Below are 18,888 nucleotides of genomic sequence, written 5' to 3'. Positions count from 1 at the left end.
AACAAATGACTATCGATATCTTTTAATATAGATTTGAGAAAGTTCAAAATACAACCGGTATTTTGACTAGTAAAATAGAAAATTAACTATTAATAAGATAAATCCTAAAAATACAAGAAAATCATTTAATAAAACTTTATTAGGATATAAAACAATACGTCCTAATACTCATCATAGACATAAAAAGAAAAAACTGTATAAATTAGTTAAATGGAAACTAGGAAATAAAAATTTTCGGTTATAATAATAATAAAAAGCTTGTTAGAAGAAAAACTTCTAAAAACTTAAAAAACAAATTTATAATTTTTTAGATATTAAGAAAGGTCATATAGTCAAAAAATTTATAACAAAAGAAAAATGCTAGAAAAATGATCAAAAGTCTTGAAAAACAAGATTTAGAAATATGTTGTAAAGAGGAAACAAATCTTGATAAAAATTATCAAAAATAAATATTGATAAAATTTATATTTTATGTTAGAAAATTCTAGAAACACTAGAATAGGAAGGATACAAACAATTATTCAACAATTAAAATTGGGAAAATGATATTATTACATTTTCAAAATTTCAATCCAGAAATATTATACATATATTGAAATTACATTTCAATTTAGAGAATATAAAAATATTCTTTACATGTTTTATTAGATCTGGAGCTACAACTAGTAGTTGCGAGAAAAAATGCTATTCTGTGGAAAAATGGAAACCTATGAAAATCCTATAAAAGCAATAGGAATAGATGGTAACGAAACCATAATTCAATATAAAGCTAGAAGTATATCAATTTACATAAGCAATGTAAGATTTGTAATACCTAAAATATTATGTTTTCTGCTATGCATGGAAACATATTATTAGGAAATAATTTTATATGTAAGTATTTACCATTTACTACTGATAGAAATTTTATTAGGTTGTCCATAGAAAACAATTCTGTAAAAATACCAATAGTAGATAGTAATAAAATTGTGTGTAATAAAAATTTTACACTAATTAAAATAAATTATTAGTTAAAAAATATTTTATACTAATAATTGTTGATTATCTTAGTAGGCCTCATTGAAAGGGGTAAAAAACCTCTACAAGCTAGTGAAAGGACTACCGTTCACAAAAAACCCAACAAAGGGAAAGCAGCAACAAATTCCAAACAAGGAATTATACCTACTCAAATACCATTCTATCCCAACCAGGGATATTATGTGTCTTATCCAATGGTAAAACAACCAGTTGAAACAAATATTTTATCACATCCAATGGTAAACCAACCAATTGGAACTTCTTTTCCATTGACCCCAAAAAAGGTGAGTCAATCACTATGGTCCCAAGATCCAAATTCCGCATTTCAAGCCAGTTATGCTGAAACTATCAAGGGAGCAGAGAATTTGTTGAAACAACAACAAATTCAAGATATTAAAGATCTTTTAAAAAATAAAAGATTTTTATAATCCTGGTATATCACCAGAGTTTTATAATTTTATTAACGAGGTATGGAAAACCCATATTTCAAATCAAAGAGCCAATTTTAGAAGAGCTTTTACACAATTTTCATTATTTTTAGTTAAAAAAACAACTAAAGGAAATAAAGTGAAGATTTATTACTAAAATTTGTTTTATACACGAATGTGATGAATTTCAAATGGAATTCATGGATATTAAGGAGATAAACAATCTTCTTGATATATTTTAATATTTTATTCATAAAAGGAAAAACAGTCCTATTATGAATAAGATATTTAGAATCTGTTTATATAACAAATCTAGATAGATTTTACCGGTAGAAATATTCAATAAAATAAATGGAATTATCTCATTTATGGACTCAATTTCAAAAATCTTTTTCGAATATTTTCTACAATCCTATGTTTTACTAATTTTATAGGTGAAAGTTTTCCAACTATAAAATATAGATTGGACCATGAACCATTTGATATAACAAGTATTGAATGAGGTTTTGTAAGATAAATAATTGTACCAAATCTTTCTTTTCATCTTTTAAAAGATTTTCCAGCAGTAGTAAAATCTTTACTACAAAACATCATAAGCAATGATAATTTTTTCTACTAATTTTATATTCAAATTAGTAGTTTTATTGGTATTGCTGAAAAAGAAAAATTTTATCAGCCGTATCAAATATGGGTTATTCATAAGATGCTCGGAAGTCCCCGATTATCTGCCCTTAATGAAAACAAAAAACACTTGGTAAAAACAATTGACAAGTGTCAGAAAGATTTATGTTATTATCAAACCCAAAACCGGGATTGATTTAATGACCAAAACCAAATATCTTCTCTAACAAAAAGATTATAGAATCAAGACTGATGGAAAAAGGATATTGGCATACCATTCTGGAATTATTGATGAAAAAGATGAAGAATCCATTCGACTATTAAAAAAGCTAGCCGATATGGAGCTCGAATATTTCCTAGAATACATTCTGGAACAAATCAGAAGAATGTGGGAAACTTGTCATCAAAACATTTCTACAATTCATTACTTGGGTTGAAGTCAACAAAGACGGCAACTTGAAATTCGCATGCAAAAAGATGCAAAGTGAAGAACTATTCATCAGAGAAACCTGATGTGACAAGACAAAATCCTATGCAACCAACAAAGATTGCAACGTGGATTAATCATCAAAATAATGATGACACAAGCAGTGATGGAAGCAACCATTAATGCTATTCAAAGGCATCCAGATACAGACAAAAAAGTCTTGCAACGTGGAAGCAAACATCAAATCTATGATGAGACAAGACTTGTGAAATGTGGAAGTAACCATGATTCCACAAGCTACAATACAAATGCGACATGGAAACAGCCCCATCCATTTGAAGTCGAATCCTTATCAGAAACACTGTTCGGGATTCAAAATACAATTGTATAGAATTTTTAAGTCCCTCTATAAATAGAGAGGATAATTCAATTGTATAGATAGATTGTAAACTAGGAGATTGTAAATTATAAAATAGCTTTTTCTTTTATAGTTTTCTCTTCTGCAAAAACTTTCTTTTAAAGAGTCTTAGAGACTTGTTGAATTTGTTGGGGTGATCTACTTCAAAGGCTAGCCTTGTTCCTAAACAACTAAAATAAACTTATTTGTTTATTCTTGAATAAGTCTAAAGTCTAATTATTTATCTCTTTAATTCTGATTATCCTTGAATAAGTCTAAAGTCTAATTATTTATCCTTTAATTTTTAGAATTTCAAAAAAGTGATATGGGAAGAATATTCAACAGGCTGCTGCATTCAAACATTGCATTTTCATGTTCTGGTGTTCAATAAAACGGTGCGCTTTGGCCGAGTTGTTTAGTGGCTAAAACTGGACGTTTTGAGTACGTGTCCATTAAATGAAACGGTACCAACAGCTTGCTTAACTGATTCTGGAAACCGTTAATTCTTTCCTTCTTAAGCAGATGTGGGAAGGGAAGATGGTTATGAAAATTCAGAAATGAAGTCTTTTCTGTTTCTGCTTCTTTCATTGCTACTATTATTCTGCTTCATTTGCGTTCATATCAAAAAGCAACTACTCTCAATTCGAGGACAACCTTGGTGTCCAAGTTACCTCCAATTCCATTCAAACAAGGACGTCATTCTCTCCGACAATTCATTCTTTTTGCTCTCTTTCATTACTTGTTTCTTTAATTCGAATTTGTTTCTTCACTATAAGTCCGCTCCAAAAGAAGCTTAACTCAAGTCCAATTCCTTTCCATTTGGTGCCTACCATACTTGTTTCAATCCTTATACAAACAATATTTATGTTTCTTTCTGTTCTTTTTGCTTAGTAAGAACGATGAAAAAATGGAATGAAACAATAAGGTTTCATGCCTTTTGAATTTGTTTTTTTTTTTTTTACTTTTTTATAAAAAAATCAATTTTTAAATTTAAAACCTTTAATAATGAAAATATTTAATATCTATTTTCCTATAATAGAAGCATAATAAATAAATTTTAACTACATTTATAGAGATTCAAAATAGGTTGTTGAAAAATAAGTCTTTTGTAGTTTGAGATAACGTCAGTTCATTAATTAAATTTAAAATCTAAAATATTTGTTTTAACTTTTTTTTAGTTTTATTAACCATTTTAGTAAAAATAATAAATATATTTTCTTATTTTTACATATTTTCATTGTAAAATTAATTTTTAAAAATTTTAACTAAATTTTCTTAAATGTTTTTCATTTTATATATTTCCTAAAATCAAATAAAGTCTAATTTTCTTTTCATTTAATACATTTTATTAACTTTTAAATGCAATACTTGGTAGATTTAAAAAAATTGGGAAATAAAAAAATAAAATGCATAATTTTGTACTCTACACTTAAATCTCTCATTTTATCATTGAAACTGAAATGGTTTGTGTTTTATGAGTTAATTGCACTATACAATCCAAAATTATAATACTCATATTAAATATTTCTTCAAACGTTAAAAATACTATTTACATTCGCAACCTATCAAGATTATATCATTAAGGTCCTCCTAATGTTATAATTATTAATTTAACCGTTAAATGTGATGTTAAATTTTATTTGACATAATTTTAAATGAAAGGTATAAAAATTGAATATTGTAAAAAATATGTTGTTGGTTTTAAAGTTTTCAAAGCTTTTACAAAAGCTTTACCACTCACTCTTTTAATGTTTTATTTTATTTTTATTTTTAAAATTATGCGAAAACATTTTATTTTTCTTTCAAATTTTCATTTTAAATTATGCTATATAAAATTTGATATCTCATTTAATGGTTTTAATAATTGAAGGACTTAAATGATGATAACATCAATAATTTGAGGATGTAATTAGAATATTCTAAAGTTTGGGAGTGAATTTAGAATTTAGGTCACAATTTAGGGATGTCTAATGCAATTACTCGTGTTTTATTAATTTTTTCCAAGAAGAAATCATTTAAGATTGTCTCCAAACAACGCCGATTGAGTATTAGCTTAGTTGGCATCGATATTATTCCATTGAAACGCATTATCTTTTTATTTAAAGGGTAGGGAGACAATATGGATCACGCAAACAAATTCAAAGAAAGAAAAATCATGTTTTCTATAATTCATGTTTTGGAAAGTTAAGTGATTACAATCAAATAAATGGAAGCTGTATCTTGTGCATATTGTAAGGAGGCAAGCGGAAGCTCTGGTTACAAGGAATGTTTCTAATATGCCTTTGATAACTCCAATCATAGAACCGAGGCAATAAAACAGGGGAAGAGACAACTTTCCAACATCTATCCTTCCATTCACTCAAACAATGATTGGACTAGTGGCTGCTCACAATTCTAATACGAACAAATAACATTCAAACTCTGAAGTTATTCTGGATACACAAATAAGTAACGAAACATAGATAAATGAAAGAAGATCTGTACATAGAAGGAAGACACTAAACAGGGGGAATGTTGGAGAAGGAGAAACCTTTGTATCCCTTATATGCATAATAAGCAATCCTCGTATAATAGAATCCCGGAATGAATAATACGCAGCCTAGTAGTGTAAAGAAAAGCCCTGAAACCAACAATTATAACTAACCGCATTAGTCTTAATTGAAACAAAGCTTTTTATTTTCTTTTTTCTCAATAGAGAAAGAAAGAAGGATATACCATGGGCTCGGTCACCGCCGACTCTGTTGTAGGCCATGAAGATACCCAATATGATCCCAAGCGTGCCAAAGACGAGAAGAGACACAGCGAGGCCGATCTCCTTGAACGGAGGCCGATTGTTAACGGCGTAGGAGGTGTCCACCAAGATGTCCTCGTCGGTTATGGAGAAGGCATGGTCTACGTACGCCATACAATGCCAAGATATCTAAAACAATATGATTACTCCACTCCAGAATTAGGGTAAGAGGTGAGGGTTTTCAACTTTCTAGAATCTTAAGCTAAGAGATATCCGTCGCTAGAAGCAAGCTTAAAAAAGAGAGTCAAAATCAGGCTTCATTTCATTGTTGCTATTATCAATGGCCGTCTAAGTTGATTATTCCAAGGCAAGAAGTCTAAACCCTTTTTTTAATTAATTAAATAATATATTTTAAAATTTCAAAATATATCTTTTACTAATTATATTAGGATTCATCTAATTTATAACAAATTTAATTTAAAAAATAATTGAAAACTAAAATAACATTTTAAAAGTAATGTAAATAAAAAGGAATTAAGTAATTAAATAAAATATCAAATTAATTTATAAATTTGAAATAATTGATAATTTTTCATATCATGCTTTCATTTTTTTTAATTTAAATGTTTGGTTTGGAATTAATAATCAAACCACGAATACCTAACAACAACAATAATAAGCTGATCTAAGAGAAATTCTAAAGAATGTTTGCTACCCTGAGATTTTCTTGTCTTTCCTGCTTCTCTTGGATTTTCATACCCCTGCTGTGCAAAAATGGGATATGCATTTGAAATGGAAGCCCGGGTTATTATTTAGATCATGAGCGATACAGAAATGGATCGAGTAATCTCCTCCTTTATCCAAGAAAAAATATTTCTAGTTTGCATGGTCCAATCATTGATCCCGAAAATTTCTACAATAAAATTAGGTAGGTCACTAGTATAGTTCCCTAGCCACGATTCGCTATTTACTTTTATTGAAAACGAAAAAAAATGATCAAACAGAGGAGAAATTGTATTCTCCTGATGGGTAGAAAGAGTAAAGTAAGTACGACTTTGCATGTTTTGCTTATCTCGAAAGTAAAATTGAATCCGTGAATCATTTTTCAGTCATTCATTGAATGATAAATAACTACAAGTGATGGAGATACACGATTTAAATAACGAAAGATCCAATATTTGAAAATTGTATCTAGAATGACTGAAAAGGTAGAAACAAGACCAGATATAATTTGATCTTTATATTGGGTCAAAAGAAAATGTCATTTTGGAGTTTTATCAACAATTTTCTTGTGTAGGCGGGGATCCGGTATTTTTTTGAATCCTTGTGTAAGGAATTACAAAAGAAATTCTTTCAACAAAGATGTGAATTAGGAAGGATTGGTCGACAACTCGATTGGTATTGACATTGTTGTCAATGCATGAGAACGTGGGTTCGAGTGCGCTGAAGCGCATTATCCTCCTATTTAAGGGTTGGGGAGGGACTATGGATAGTTCTAGGCTTTGTATTAAAAGGAGCAGATATGATAAAAACCTATAATGAATGAGATTAATGTTAAAAAAAAAAAATAAAGTAAAATATATAAAATGTACTATTTCATTGTGAGAATATAATTATACTTAAAACTAACATTATGTTATTTGTTTGTCTATGTGATTTTCAAATTATCAAAGAAAACAAAATATTTTGTTGTTGTTTCGTTAACAACAATATATGAAGTCATTGACAATTCAATCTCATGAACATTAATAAACTTAATAAACTTCACTTAAAATGGTATAATTTTTTCATTGTAAAACAGTAATAGTCACAATATTCATTAAACATCATAGCTTAAATTTTAAAACTAATATATTAAAAATAATTTGAATAATAATTAAATTTAAATTATAAACATTATAATATTACAACATTGTTGATCAAAATGATTTTACATCTATATCATGTACACTTCTCATTCCAACATAACTCAATACTTTTGATATTCATTTAACTTATTAATGTTAAAATTTTCATTTAATTTAGATTAATATAAGTAATTATTTTAGAAAATTAATATAAATAATTATTAGTTGAACAAACATAATATTTTAAAACACATGGTAAACATATATTCACAAGTATGTAAGTATTATTAAAATCAAATAATAGTAAAATATCAAATAATAATAATAATAATAATAATCATCATCATACTTTTTTTTAAGTTTTTACTATTACAAATAAAATAAACTCACAAGTACAAATACATATCTGAGTAACTAAAACATAGAATCAAATCAATATAAAACACGATAAACAAAGACGAAACTCAAACATTGAAAACGCACATGATAGGACTGAGACCCATACGTTGTAATTGTACATGGTGGAATTTGAACCTAAGTGCTCATGGACCCAAGGCCTCCGCCTTAACCAACAATGTCAATGCCTAATTGTACACGTATGAATGATATGACCTATACCATCTCAACATTGAAATGTGAAAAACATTGTGAATCTTTTCAAGTTCCGGGGGTAACGCTAATCTGTAAGCTACAGGACCAATCCTTTCTGTGATCTCATACGGCCCGTAAACCTCGGACTCAACTTTCCCTTTCTGCCAAATCGAAGTACATTTTTCCACGGTGAGACTTTCAAGAACACTCGGTCACCAACAACAAACTCTATATCTTTCCTGTTCAAATCAGCATACGATTTCTGACGATCAGGTGCTGCCTTCAAACAGTCACGAATTATCATTACCTTATCTTCAATCTCTCGAATTAAATCAGTACCAATCAACTTGGATTCACTTAACTCTAACTAGTAGAGCGGTGTTCTACATTTTCTTCCGTACAAAGCTTCGAACGGTGCTATATTGATGCTGGATTGATAGCTATTATTATACGCAAATTCTACTAACGATAAATACCTTTCCCAGTGACATCCAAACTCAAGTATACAACACCATAAACATATCTTCTAGAATCTGTATTACCCGTTCTGATTGCCCATCTATCTGCGGATGATACGCTGTACTAAAATTAAGTTTAGTACCTAGAGCTTCGTGAAGCTTACCCCAAAATCTTGAGGTGAATCTCGGATCTCTATCAGAAATAATAAATAACGGCACTTCGTGCAGTTTGACAATCTCTAATACATATAACTCTGCTAACTTCTCGAGCAAATAATCAATACAGACTAGAATAAAATGAGCTGATTTAGTCAATCTATCGACAAAAACCCAAATCGAATCCTTTTTCCTCGGTGTCATTGGTAATCCTGAAACAAAGTCCATCGTAACTTGCTCCCACTTCTACTTAGGGATAGTGCCATGCTGTAATAATCCTGACGGTACCTAGTGTTCAGCTTTCACCTGTTGGCAAACCAGACATTTAGTTACAAATTCAGAAATCTCACATTTCATACCTGACCACCAATACATTCTCTTCAGATCATTGAACATCTTAGTACTACCCGGATGAATGGAGTATGTACTATTGTGAGCCTCTGATAGGATCTCTCACTTTAACCCTGAATTATTTGGAACACACAACCTGTTACAGAAATACACCATACCATCAGCTTCCACGATAAATCTGGTATTCGGATCATTCTGTATTTCCCCTCGTTTAGCTAACAACTTCGGGTTAGTCATCTTAGAATTCCCGAATCTGTTGTAGAAATAATGATCTAGCCTTCAATTTTGCTAAAACATAACCATCATCCTCCAGTGACAAATGATCATTCAATACTCTCAAGATGAATAATGATTTCTGACTTAATGCATCTGCAACAACATTAGCTTTCCCGGGATGATAGTCAATTACAAGGTCATAATCTTTTAATAGTTCTAGCCTCTGTCATTGTCTCAAATTCAAATCCTTTTGAGTAATCAAATACTTTAGACTTTTATGATCGGTAAATATGTGACATTTTTCACCGTAGAGATAATGACGCCATATCCTCAGAGCAAAAACAATAGCAAGTAGCTCTAAGTCGTGAGTTGGGTAGTTCCTTTCATGTGGTTTTAACTTACGAGAACAACAAGCTATTACTTTCCTGGCCTACATTAATACACAACCCTATCCACTAAGGGATGCATCACTATATACAACAAATTCTTTCCCAGTTTTAGGCTGTGTCAGTACTGGGGCTTCTGTCAAACATTCTCTTTAGCTGACCAAAACTCTGTTGGCATCTGACTAGACAAGTCAAAATTTCTTCTATAGCAACTTAGTCATTGGTGAGGCTATTATAGAGATGTTTTTAACAAACCGACGATAATAACCTGTTAATCCCAGAAAACTCTGTACTTCTGAAATATTTTTTGGGGCCTTCCAGTTAACAATAACATAGATCTTCCTTAGATCCACACTTATCCCATCTGCAGAAACCACGTGTCCAAGAAATCCAACCTCTCGAAGCCAAAACTCACATTTGTTGAATTTTGCATACAAATATCCCACTAACCAACCTATCCCACTAAAATTGACATCAGATTCTCATCCAACCACCTCAGAGTTTCAACTCGACCGAACCTCTATCAGACAACCGAAGCAAAAATTATCATTCTCGTTCACGCAATGACTCGAAATACAAGACCTCAAGGCAAGCTAACACTTTACCACTTGAACCAGCAGGCTCATTCTGATATAAGTTGTTTGAAAATAAAATATAACGCAACCCACCAAAGATAAGGCTAGGATAAAAAAAAAACAAAATTACTAAAAGTAGGACTTGAACCCAGTACCTCAAACATAGAACCAGAACACTTAGCCACTAAAGTAGATACTCAATTATGACAGGTTTCACAAAAATAAAGTTAAATTAATCAGGGCATTACAACAGTGCAAATATATGAATAAGTTGACCCAGGGTCAATTAAAGCATATACAATAACATCAAAGAGATAATATATACCAATAACAACATTAATTGCAGCAGCCTCCTTTTTGGCCCATATAACGTAAGTCCATGCAGGTGCTCTTACCTCGGATTTAGCAGCCGTATCTCTAGTATCGCCACAATTCACACCCATGTTGCTACTTTGACCAGGACGTCTGCGATTTTGCGGTGTAGCTGAGGGTTTTACTTTACGGTGATCTTTTTCTTCCAACATTTTTAGATAATTCCACACAAAATGATCAATTGCCCCACATCTGAAACATGTACTCTCTTTAAGTCTACACTCACCAATATGAAATCTACCACAATGTTCACATACTGGTTTTGGAGCATTACGGACACTAGCTACGCTATCTGCAGGTAGAGTCTAAAATTTGGATTCAATTGTCAAGGTCTGTTCTTGTTTGGAAACTCGAATGATGCAGTAACATGGCTGTCATCTTCTTTTGCTTTCTTCGGAGGTGGTACAGAAAATAATCTAGGAAAATTTCTTTTACTGAATTCCCAAGCCTTCTTTTCCCTCTACTTCTTATGATTATAGATTTCTTCCATCTTTTGTGCCCAATCAGACAAAACTACAAGCTGTCGTATTTTTGTACCGCCAATCATCATCTTAATTTCATCATTTAACCCGTCTTAAAAATGGATACACATTTCTTCCTCTGTCGCTACAATTTCTTGAGCATACTTACTGAGGTGTACAAATTCTCTTTCGTACTCTGCCACTAACTTATTTCTTTGTCTCAATTCTAGGAATTCTTTCTTTTCCCGGCCCATATACCTTTTACTGATGTACTTCTTTTTAAATTCTATTTTGACGAATTCCCAATTGATGTTATCCCTTGGTACCACTGTTGTCAACATCGACCACTAGCTATAAGCCTCGTCTTTCAACAATGGTGTTGCATATCTATGATAACCTTCAGAAGAACAGACCATCTCATCAAAAACCCGTTGAATGTTTTCTAACCAGTATTCAGCTCTAGATGGATCATCTTTAGTCCTGCCTCAAATTTTTTCAACCCCATATTTTCTAACTTTATCAATAGGAACTCGACAACTTAGTTCGACCATCGGAATGGGTGGAGGTATTACAGGAGGTACAATAGGATGTACAACAGGGTGTGCAACAGGAGGTACAGTAGGGTGTGCAACAAGGGGTACAATAGGGGGTGGAAGTTGTTGTGCCATTTCATTATTTCTTATAAATTCAGAAAACCATTATCCCATTAAATCGAAGTACATATTTTTTACTTTATTTTCAGACATCTGGGGAAATGGTATATTATGACTCGCATCATAATCAGTAGTCAGAATATTACTATTTACTTCATTAGTCTCATCACGTTCAGTATCAGACGACATCTTTAAATACCTACAAGAAAACATGGGTTAGATTGAATGAACAGAATCACACTATCATAGGTTTATATGGCATGTAATTCTAAAATTTAAACACGCTACGTTCAGTCTGAGAATCGACTAAATTGTAGCTCTAGTACCACTAAATGTAACACCCATAACTCAGCCCGTTGTCGGAATAGGGTTACAGAGTATTACCGTACAAAATAGAACATTTTATAACCAATAGCAATTAATTTTGAAATTAATCTAATAAATACATAAGAAATTCAAAATAGATTGCTCATGAATTTACGGGCCTTAAATCGAGTCTATGTGACCTTAAAAATAGCTTTCTAGCAATTAGGGACCTCATTAAAACAAATCAGAACAATTTCAGCAAAACTAAAAAATTTCACCTATAGAGGTCACACTGCGGTGTGACAGAGCCCAGATCGTGTGGCTCCGAACATGACCATGTGGCTACCCTACACGCTCTTGTATTAGCCCGTGTGCTAGCCCGTGTGACTCACTGACTTGGTTCACACGCCCGTGTATTAGCCCGTGTTCTAGCCCGTGTGAATCTTATACCTAACACGCTCAGGGCACACGCTTGTGTGGGCTACTCGTGTGTGTTACACGGCTGTGTAACAGCCGATGTCCTAGGCCGTGTGTGCCAAAAATTGACCAAGATCATGCTATTTCCTCACCCAATTACATAGGTACCTAAACCAATTCATAGTACATGTTCGCAAGTCTATAAACACACCTTTAAACAACCAAAACATGCCATTTTCAATCACTTAACATCATACCAAGTATCATATACTAAAACACATTATAATTCTCATGATATTCATTATCAAAACAATCACCTATAAGCCATAATATACACCAAATTAACCCATTTCAAACACACCATACCAACTTAATATGACACTTATCATTTCATAGCCTTATACTCAAATTTACTTAAAGTTTAAAAACCATAATACAAAGACTACCACTCTATCATCAAGTACCAAACATCACACATAGCCATGAAATATAACATAATAACCAATTGCCCTATTACATGCCATATAAGCTAGATGTTTACAAAATCTACCAAAAGAGTCCTCGGGATAGTGTGATTCTGGGAGTTGATCCGATCTTTCGATCACAAAATGTAATCTACAAAACAAAAGACAAGACACGAATAAGCTTACTTGAAGCTTAGTAAGTTCGCTAAATTAACAATAAATCTTAACAAATTAACACAAAAAATCAAGTTATAGATTTAAAAACGAAGTTCATGTCAAACATAGCTCACAATAGCTGAGTATTACACAGTCTATTAATTCACATCACATTCTCAATTGTTTCATTAATAAGATCTAATCTTAGGTAATCAGAGGGTATCACTCATTCAAGTTTAATTTCAGAGTTTTGACCGGCTCACAATGCTACTCACACAAGCTGTAGATAATCCGCAACACATGCGGGATCTTAGCCATCGCTACAGTTTGTATCACCGGCTCAAGGCCTGATAGTTAATATTCATACTCATTTATCATGCAATCTCCAACCATTCCAAATTCAAGTATAAAATTGAATATAACCATAACATACATGAAATAAAAATGGATGTAATATAGAAATAACAACATGAACTTACAGGACTAATCTGCATTAACGACTCATGTACAAGGACTACTCCGAAACCATTTCTTTTCCGTGATTATCAACACGTTCTTCATCTAAAATAATAATTCCATTCAATTAACTAAATTAACAACTAAAATTAAATCATTTTATGAAATTAAACCCCTTATTGGCATTTTATAAAATTTCCCTAAACATTTCACTTTCGTTCAATTCAGTACCTAAGCTTCAAATCATGCAATTTAACCTTTTTATTAAATCCAAGTTTAGCCGAATATTCAATGACCTTAATAAAACCCATTTTTTGCAATCATTTCTTATCAATTCCTTATCATTATATCATTTTAACAATTTAATCCTTAAACTTTAAAATCATGAAAAACTACTTTACAAAATAGTCCTATCTAACAACTATAATCAATAATCTTTCATAAAATTTCAAGAATAACTCAAAATCAACAATGACACAACTCAAAACATTTAACAATTTCACAAATTAGTCATTGGGTTAGCTAGATTAAGCTAATACGAGCTCAAAAACATAAAAAATACAAAAAACGGGCCAAGTTTCACTTACCAATTTAAGCTTTGAAATTTCAAGCATGAAAAACCCTAGTTTTGGCTTTTTTGCCGTGGAGAAGATGAATAGAGAAGGAAAAGAAAAATATCATCTTAATTTAGCTTTAATTTAATATATATACCTAGGTCTTTTTTTTAAAAAATTCAACTTTCTTAATTAAATCTTAATTAATCAATATTATGACTAATTAAACTATCCACATATGCATATCATCATTTAAATCCACTAACTTAACTCTCATGGGTTAAATTATTCATTTAGCCCATTTAAATTAAATAACTCAACTTTTACAGCTTTTACAATTTAGTCATTTTTACTTAATAAACTATCTAAACAATAAAATTTTCTAACTAAATTTAATACAACCTTAAAGATCTCATAAACATTATATAAATAATATTTACAGATCATCGTGCCAGAATTGTGGTCCCAAAACTACTATTTCTGACACCACTGGAAATTGGGTTGTTACAAACTTCACGTATATACTCGTGAATAAAAAATAACACATTTTTTTATCGGCACGTGAATCATCCTTGCCATGTGATCATTTGCTATAATTAAAGAACCCATTTCGATATCTGTACAAACAATTAAAATTTTTATCATCGACTTAACAAATAAACAATATAAAAATAACGACAATTATTTTTTGTAGCCTATTTTGTAATTAACTTTTATTTATGAAAAGTATCTTAATATTATTTTCAAGACAAATCAAATTGTTCAAATAAAAATATAATGTTCAATGTTATATCTTAAAATATATAAACTATTATAATATAAAAAAATACACTAGTCAAACCAATCTTAATATTACTTTCAACACAAATTTAATCATTCAAACAAAAACATAATGATTGATGTTATATTTAAAACTATACAAATTATCATTAAAAATAAAATAAACATACACTACCAAAACTATCTTAATACACAATTCTAACAATTCTACTAAAATAAACATGCACTACCAAAACTATCTTAATAAACATACACTAAAAATAAAATAAACCTACACTACAAAATAAACATATACAATTCTAATAATTCAAACAATAATATAATTTTCAAAGTTAACATACTTTAATACTAATATGTTCCGAATATATCAATAAACTTTTAACACAAATTTAAACTAATAATAATAGGATAAACTACAAAAATAGTCACTTTTCTTTGCCTTAGGTTACATTTTAGTCACTTATGTTTGAAATGTTACGTTTTAGTCACTTATATTATTATTTTGTTACGAAGTGATCACTTAGCTGTTAAGTTCCGTTATCTCCTTAACAATAATCCTATGTGGCGGTCCAACTAGATTTTAAGTGCCAACTTGGATTTCCAAATGGGATGAGAATAGATTTTTAATTAAATAAATTTAATTAATTAAAATTTTCAAACCCTAAACCTTAGCTAAAAAATTTGTTCGTCTCCTGTCTTTTTTTAGTTTTCTTTTTCATTTGACTGAAAAAATTATTATCATCTTTATTGAATCAAAATAGTAGAAATCAAATTGAGTGCTTCATCAATTGATTGGATTTTTTATTCAACATAAATAAACAAAAGATGGATTCAAAGGAGGGTCTAGGTATGTCTTCTTTCCTGACAAATTTATGTTCAAAGACTTGAAATCAAGTGGGTACCGACAAATAAGAAAAGGGTAATCGTTTTTGTTCCTAATCATTATATTTTCCAATTCTTTCACGGTTCTTGAATAATTGGTTTCTCGATCTGATTTTTTCTGATCTGAAACCACTTGTTTGTTCACAATCCCTTTTATGGCATTCCAGATTTTTCTTTCTTAGTGTTGATTTTGTGCTGATTTACCTTGCAATCTTTTTTTTAAACAGATGGAACTAATATAAGAAAATTTTACATTCTCAATCATCTGCTCTACTGCATCAGTTTTGGCTTTCTTTGATTAATTTCATTTTAGATGGAATTATTTCACTTATTTTTCTTTTTTTGTATGTGTGAAATCTTGTATGGAAACTCATAATCTATCACTCTATCGTGTGTACTATTGTTGTTGTTGGTATAGAATGGATTCAAGTTGTATACGTTATTCAAAAAATGAAAATCTTTCTTATTAATGAATATTGGAACCAATCAAAAATTGCCAAAAATAGAGGCTACTCATTCTTATAATAGAAGGTAAGACTTAAGATCAAATTGTTAGAATAGATCTTGGATAGTACATCCATCTCTGGAAAATTTCTTGTCAACTTTCATTAGAAGTCTTCTTTAACTTGATTTCTTGATGCCTTAAAGAGTGCTGAAACCAAGGCATACTTTTTGTTATCTTCTTTATATTGGTTGATGTCACACGATGTTTGTATTGAGAGAAGGAACTATATTGATTTGACACTATGCTTGTTCTTGTAAATTTGCATATATTTCTTGTGTTTGTATAAATGCATGAATATAAGTACATAAATTTTATAGATTTAAATTTAAATTTTAATATGTGTGTGTCTATTTACATTGTTGACATGAGTCATATTATGTCACTTGCAATGCAATACTTAGTTCAAGCTAAGATTAAGAAACAAAAAATACATGGTTTACTTAATTACATGTTACTATTAGTGAAAAGGGCATTCCTTTTATTTTTTGTAATGATCATCTTATTTTTAATATAAATTGTATAGCTTGAACTTGATCATTTATAGATATTGTGGCAACCTGATTCCTTCAATAAATTATAAATGCTGGTTTCATTACTTAATTACATGTTGTAACCAACTCAGTATTTGACTTTAGACCTTTGAGCTGACACTAGGTTTTTGAAATATGTAATATTCTTAAGCTTGCAGATTGATATTAAGAATTGTGATTGCTCAATTTTTGTCTCCATCCTAGCAAAACAAACCTTATTCTTTGTCATTCCTTTATGCTTATGTTTATGTTCATCTTTTCATTTTAACTCAGGTGTATTTTGATGCAAATGTTTAACAAATAATTTATTTAAAGATGTATATAATGTTAACTTCACTCTAATTGTCCAAGTAAGGATTGAAGTTCCCCAATTTTGCCATAATGTGTTAACAATTTGCACTACTAATTTACAATTGCTGTCAAAATGTCTTTTGAGGTGCATATTTATGCTGTCCAAATGTAATTTACAACTACTGTCATAATGTCTCTTAATGTGCATATTTATGTTATCAAAATGTGAATAATGACTATGGTTTTCATGTTCTAGATTATGTATTTTAATGTTGTCCAATTGTGAATATCAACTGCTGTCTGAATGTCCTAAAATGTTCATGAATTCATTAGTTGATGCCAATGATTGTATATATCTAGTGGCCTTTGCTGTAGTTGAAAGTGAAAACAAACAGTCATGGTTTTGGTTCCTCGAGCTATTCTAGAGGGATTTGGAAATTGACAAATCCTATAATATATGTTTCATGTTTGACATATAAAAGGTACCATAAAGTCATACTATACCCTAAATTGTTTATATAAAAACGATTACTTATCATGTTGTTTTAATTATTTTACAAGGTCTAATAGAAACAATTTATGTGTTGTTCCCTAATGCTGAAGCAAGAAATTGTGCCAGACATCTTTACAACAATTTCAAAAACATGAAAGGATTTAAAGGCCAAGCTATGCGTCTCACTTACTGGAAAGCTGCTAAAGCAACTTTTCCAAGACAATTTGAAGGAGTAATGTCTGAAATGAGGTCACTGTCAGAATCTGCTGAGGCTTAGCTGTGTGACAAGGATCCAAGGACTTGGTCAAGAGCCATTTTCTCAACCAAATGCAAATTTGATCTGTTACTGAACAACAACAGTGAATGTTTCAACAATGTTAAAATTTATTTATTTTTTAATCTAACTGTTTATTACTTCATGTTGTATAATTGTTGTTGGACTTATTTAAGGACTTGCTCTCTTTGTAGATCATTTTAGAAGCTAGAGATAAACAAATCCTAAGTTGGAAATAATTAGAAGAAAAGTCATGACTAGGTTAGTTTCCATGAGGGAGGTTGCTGAGAAGTATTCTGGACCTTTATGTCTAAGGATACAGAAGAAGTTGTTTGAAATTGTTACTCAGTCCAATAAGTAAGTTTTGCTAACTCTTTTTTACTTAGCTGAATTTTGTTACTTGGATGCAAAAGTTTTAACTTTAAAATGTTACTTTGTTTGTAGTGTATGGTGAGTATATTCTGGAAACGAGAAGTATGAGGTAGATTGTGGATCAAGAAACAAGTATGTGGTTGACCTCATCAACTCCTCCTGTTCATGCAGAAAATGGGACTTTTTAGGAATCCCATGTAATCATGTTATTTCTTGTACGCAACTACTTGTTGTGAGCCTTGAAATTTATGTCAATACATGCTATAATGTCACTACCTAGTTGAATATTGTCGAAACCACTTTTTGAAAACAAAAATAGTGTCGACTTTTACTTTGGAAACGAAAACGAAAAAACGAGAGTCGCCACAGACATTTTTTTTGAGGTGTGATCGGATCACCTTAAAACAATTTTGGTCTACCGAATTGATTAATTAATGTCTTAAAGACGAATGTCGAAAATTCCAAAAGATTAAAAACGATACCCTTTTATTAATGACATATTTTTAAATAATATTTGTATAAATTTAAACAAATGTAAAAAGGCTTTCTCATCACGAGGCAATAAAATGTCATACCCCGCAAGTTAGGATGCAACATTTGAATTCCCAAGCATAAGCTAACCTTTAAAAACATTTATTGAAACTTTGTGTATTTGATAACTAAAAGTTTTTGACCATCTTGGTTCGATGAGGAAATCGAAACCCCGTAAGTTAGGGCATAA

General features: G+C 30.6%; 1 protein-coding gene across 1 annotated transcript; it reads right to left on the bottom strand.

Annotated features, from left to right (window-relative positions):
• Positions 1-5,027: 5,027 nt before the first annotated feature.
• Positions 5,028-5,946, bottom strand: LOC105790897 (uncharacterized). The gene is made up of 2 exons (XM_012618706.2): positions 5,606-5,946; positions 5,028-5,510 (listed from the first exon to the last, which is right to left on the bottom strand). The coding sequence occupies exons 1-2, from the start codon at positions 5,793-5,795 to the stop codon at positions 5,389-5,391; spliced, it is 312 nt and encodes a 103-aa protein (XP_012474160.1). The 5' UTR covers positions 5,796-5,946; the 3' UTR covers positions 5,028-5,388.
• Between the last annotated feature and the right edge of the window lie 12,942 nt (positions 5,947-18,888).

This window comes from Gossypium raimondii, chromosome 8, assembly GCF_025698545.1.
Source record: "Gossypium raimondii isolate GPD5lz chromosome 8, ASM2569854v1, whole genome shotgun sequence".
Lineage (NCBI taxonomy): Eukaryota > Viridiplantae > Streptophyta > Magnoliopsida > Malvales > Malvaceae > Gossypium > Gossypium raimondii.
Note: the sequence above shows the minus strand (reverse complement) of the source record. Positions and strands in the feature narration are given on the sequence as shown.

What these genes read in the sequence shown, in the direction of transcription:
- LOC105790897 (XM_012618706.2), bottom strand. Translation starts at nt 5,795, where the DNA reads ATGGCGTACGTAGACCATGCCTTCTCCATAACCGACGAGGACATCTTG. An exon ending in CGGCGGTGACCGAGCCCATG is followed by an intron (nt 5,511 to 5,605) that starts GTATATCCTTCT and finishes TGTTGGTTTCAG; the next exon opens with GGCTTTTCTTTACACTACTA.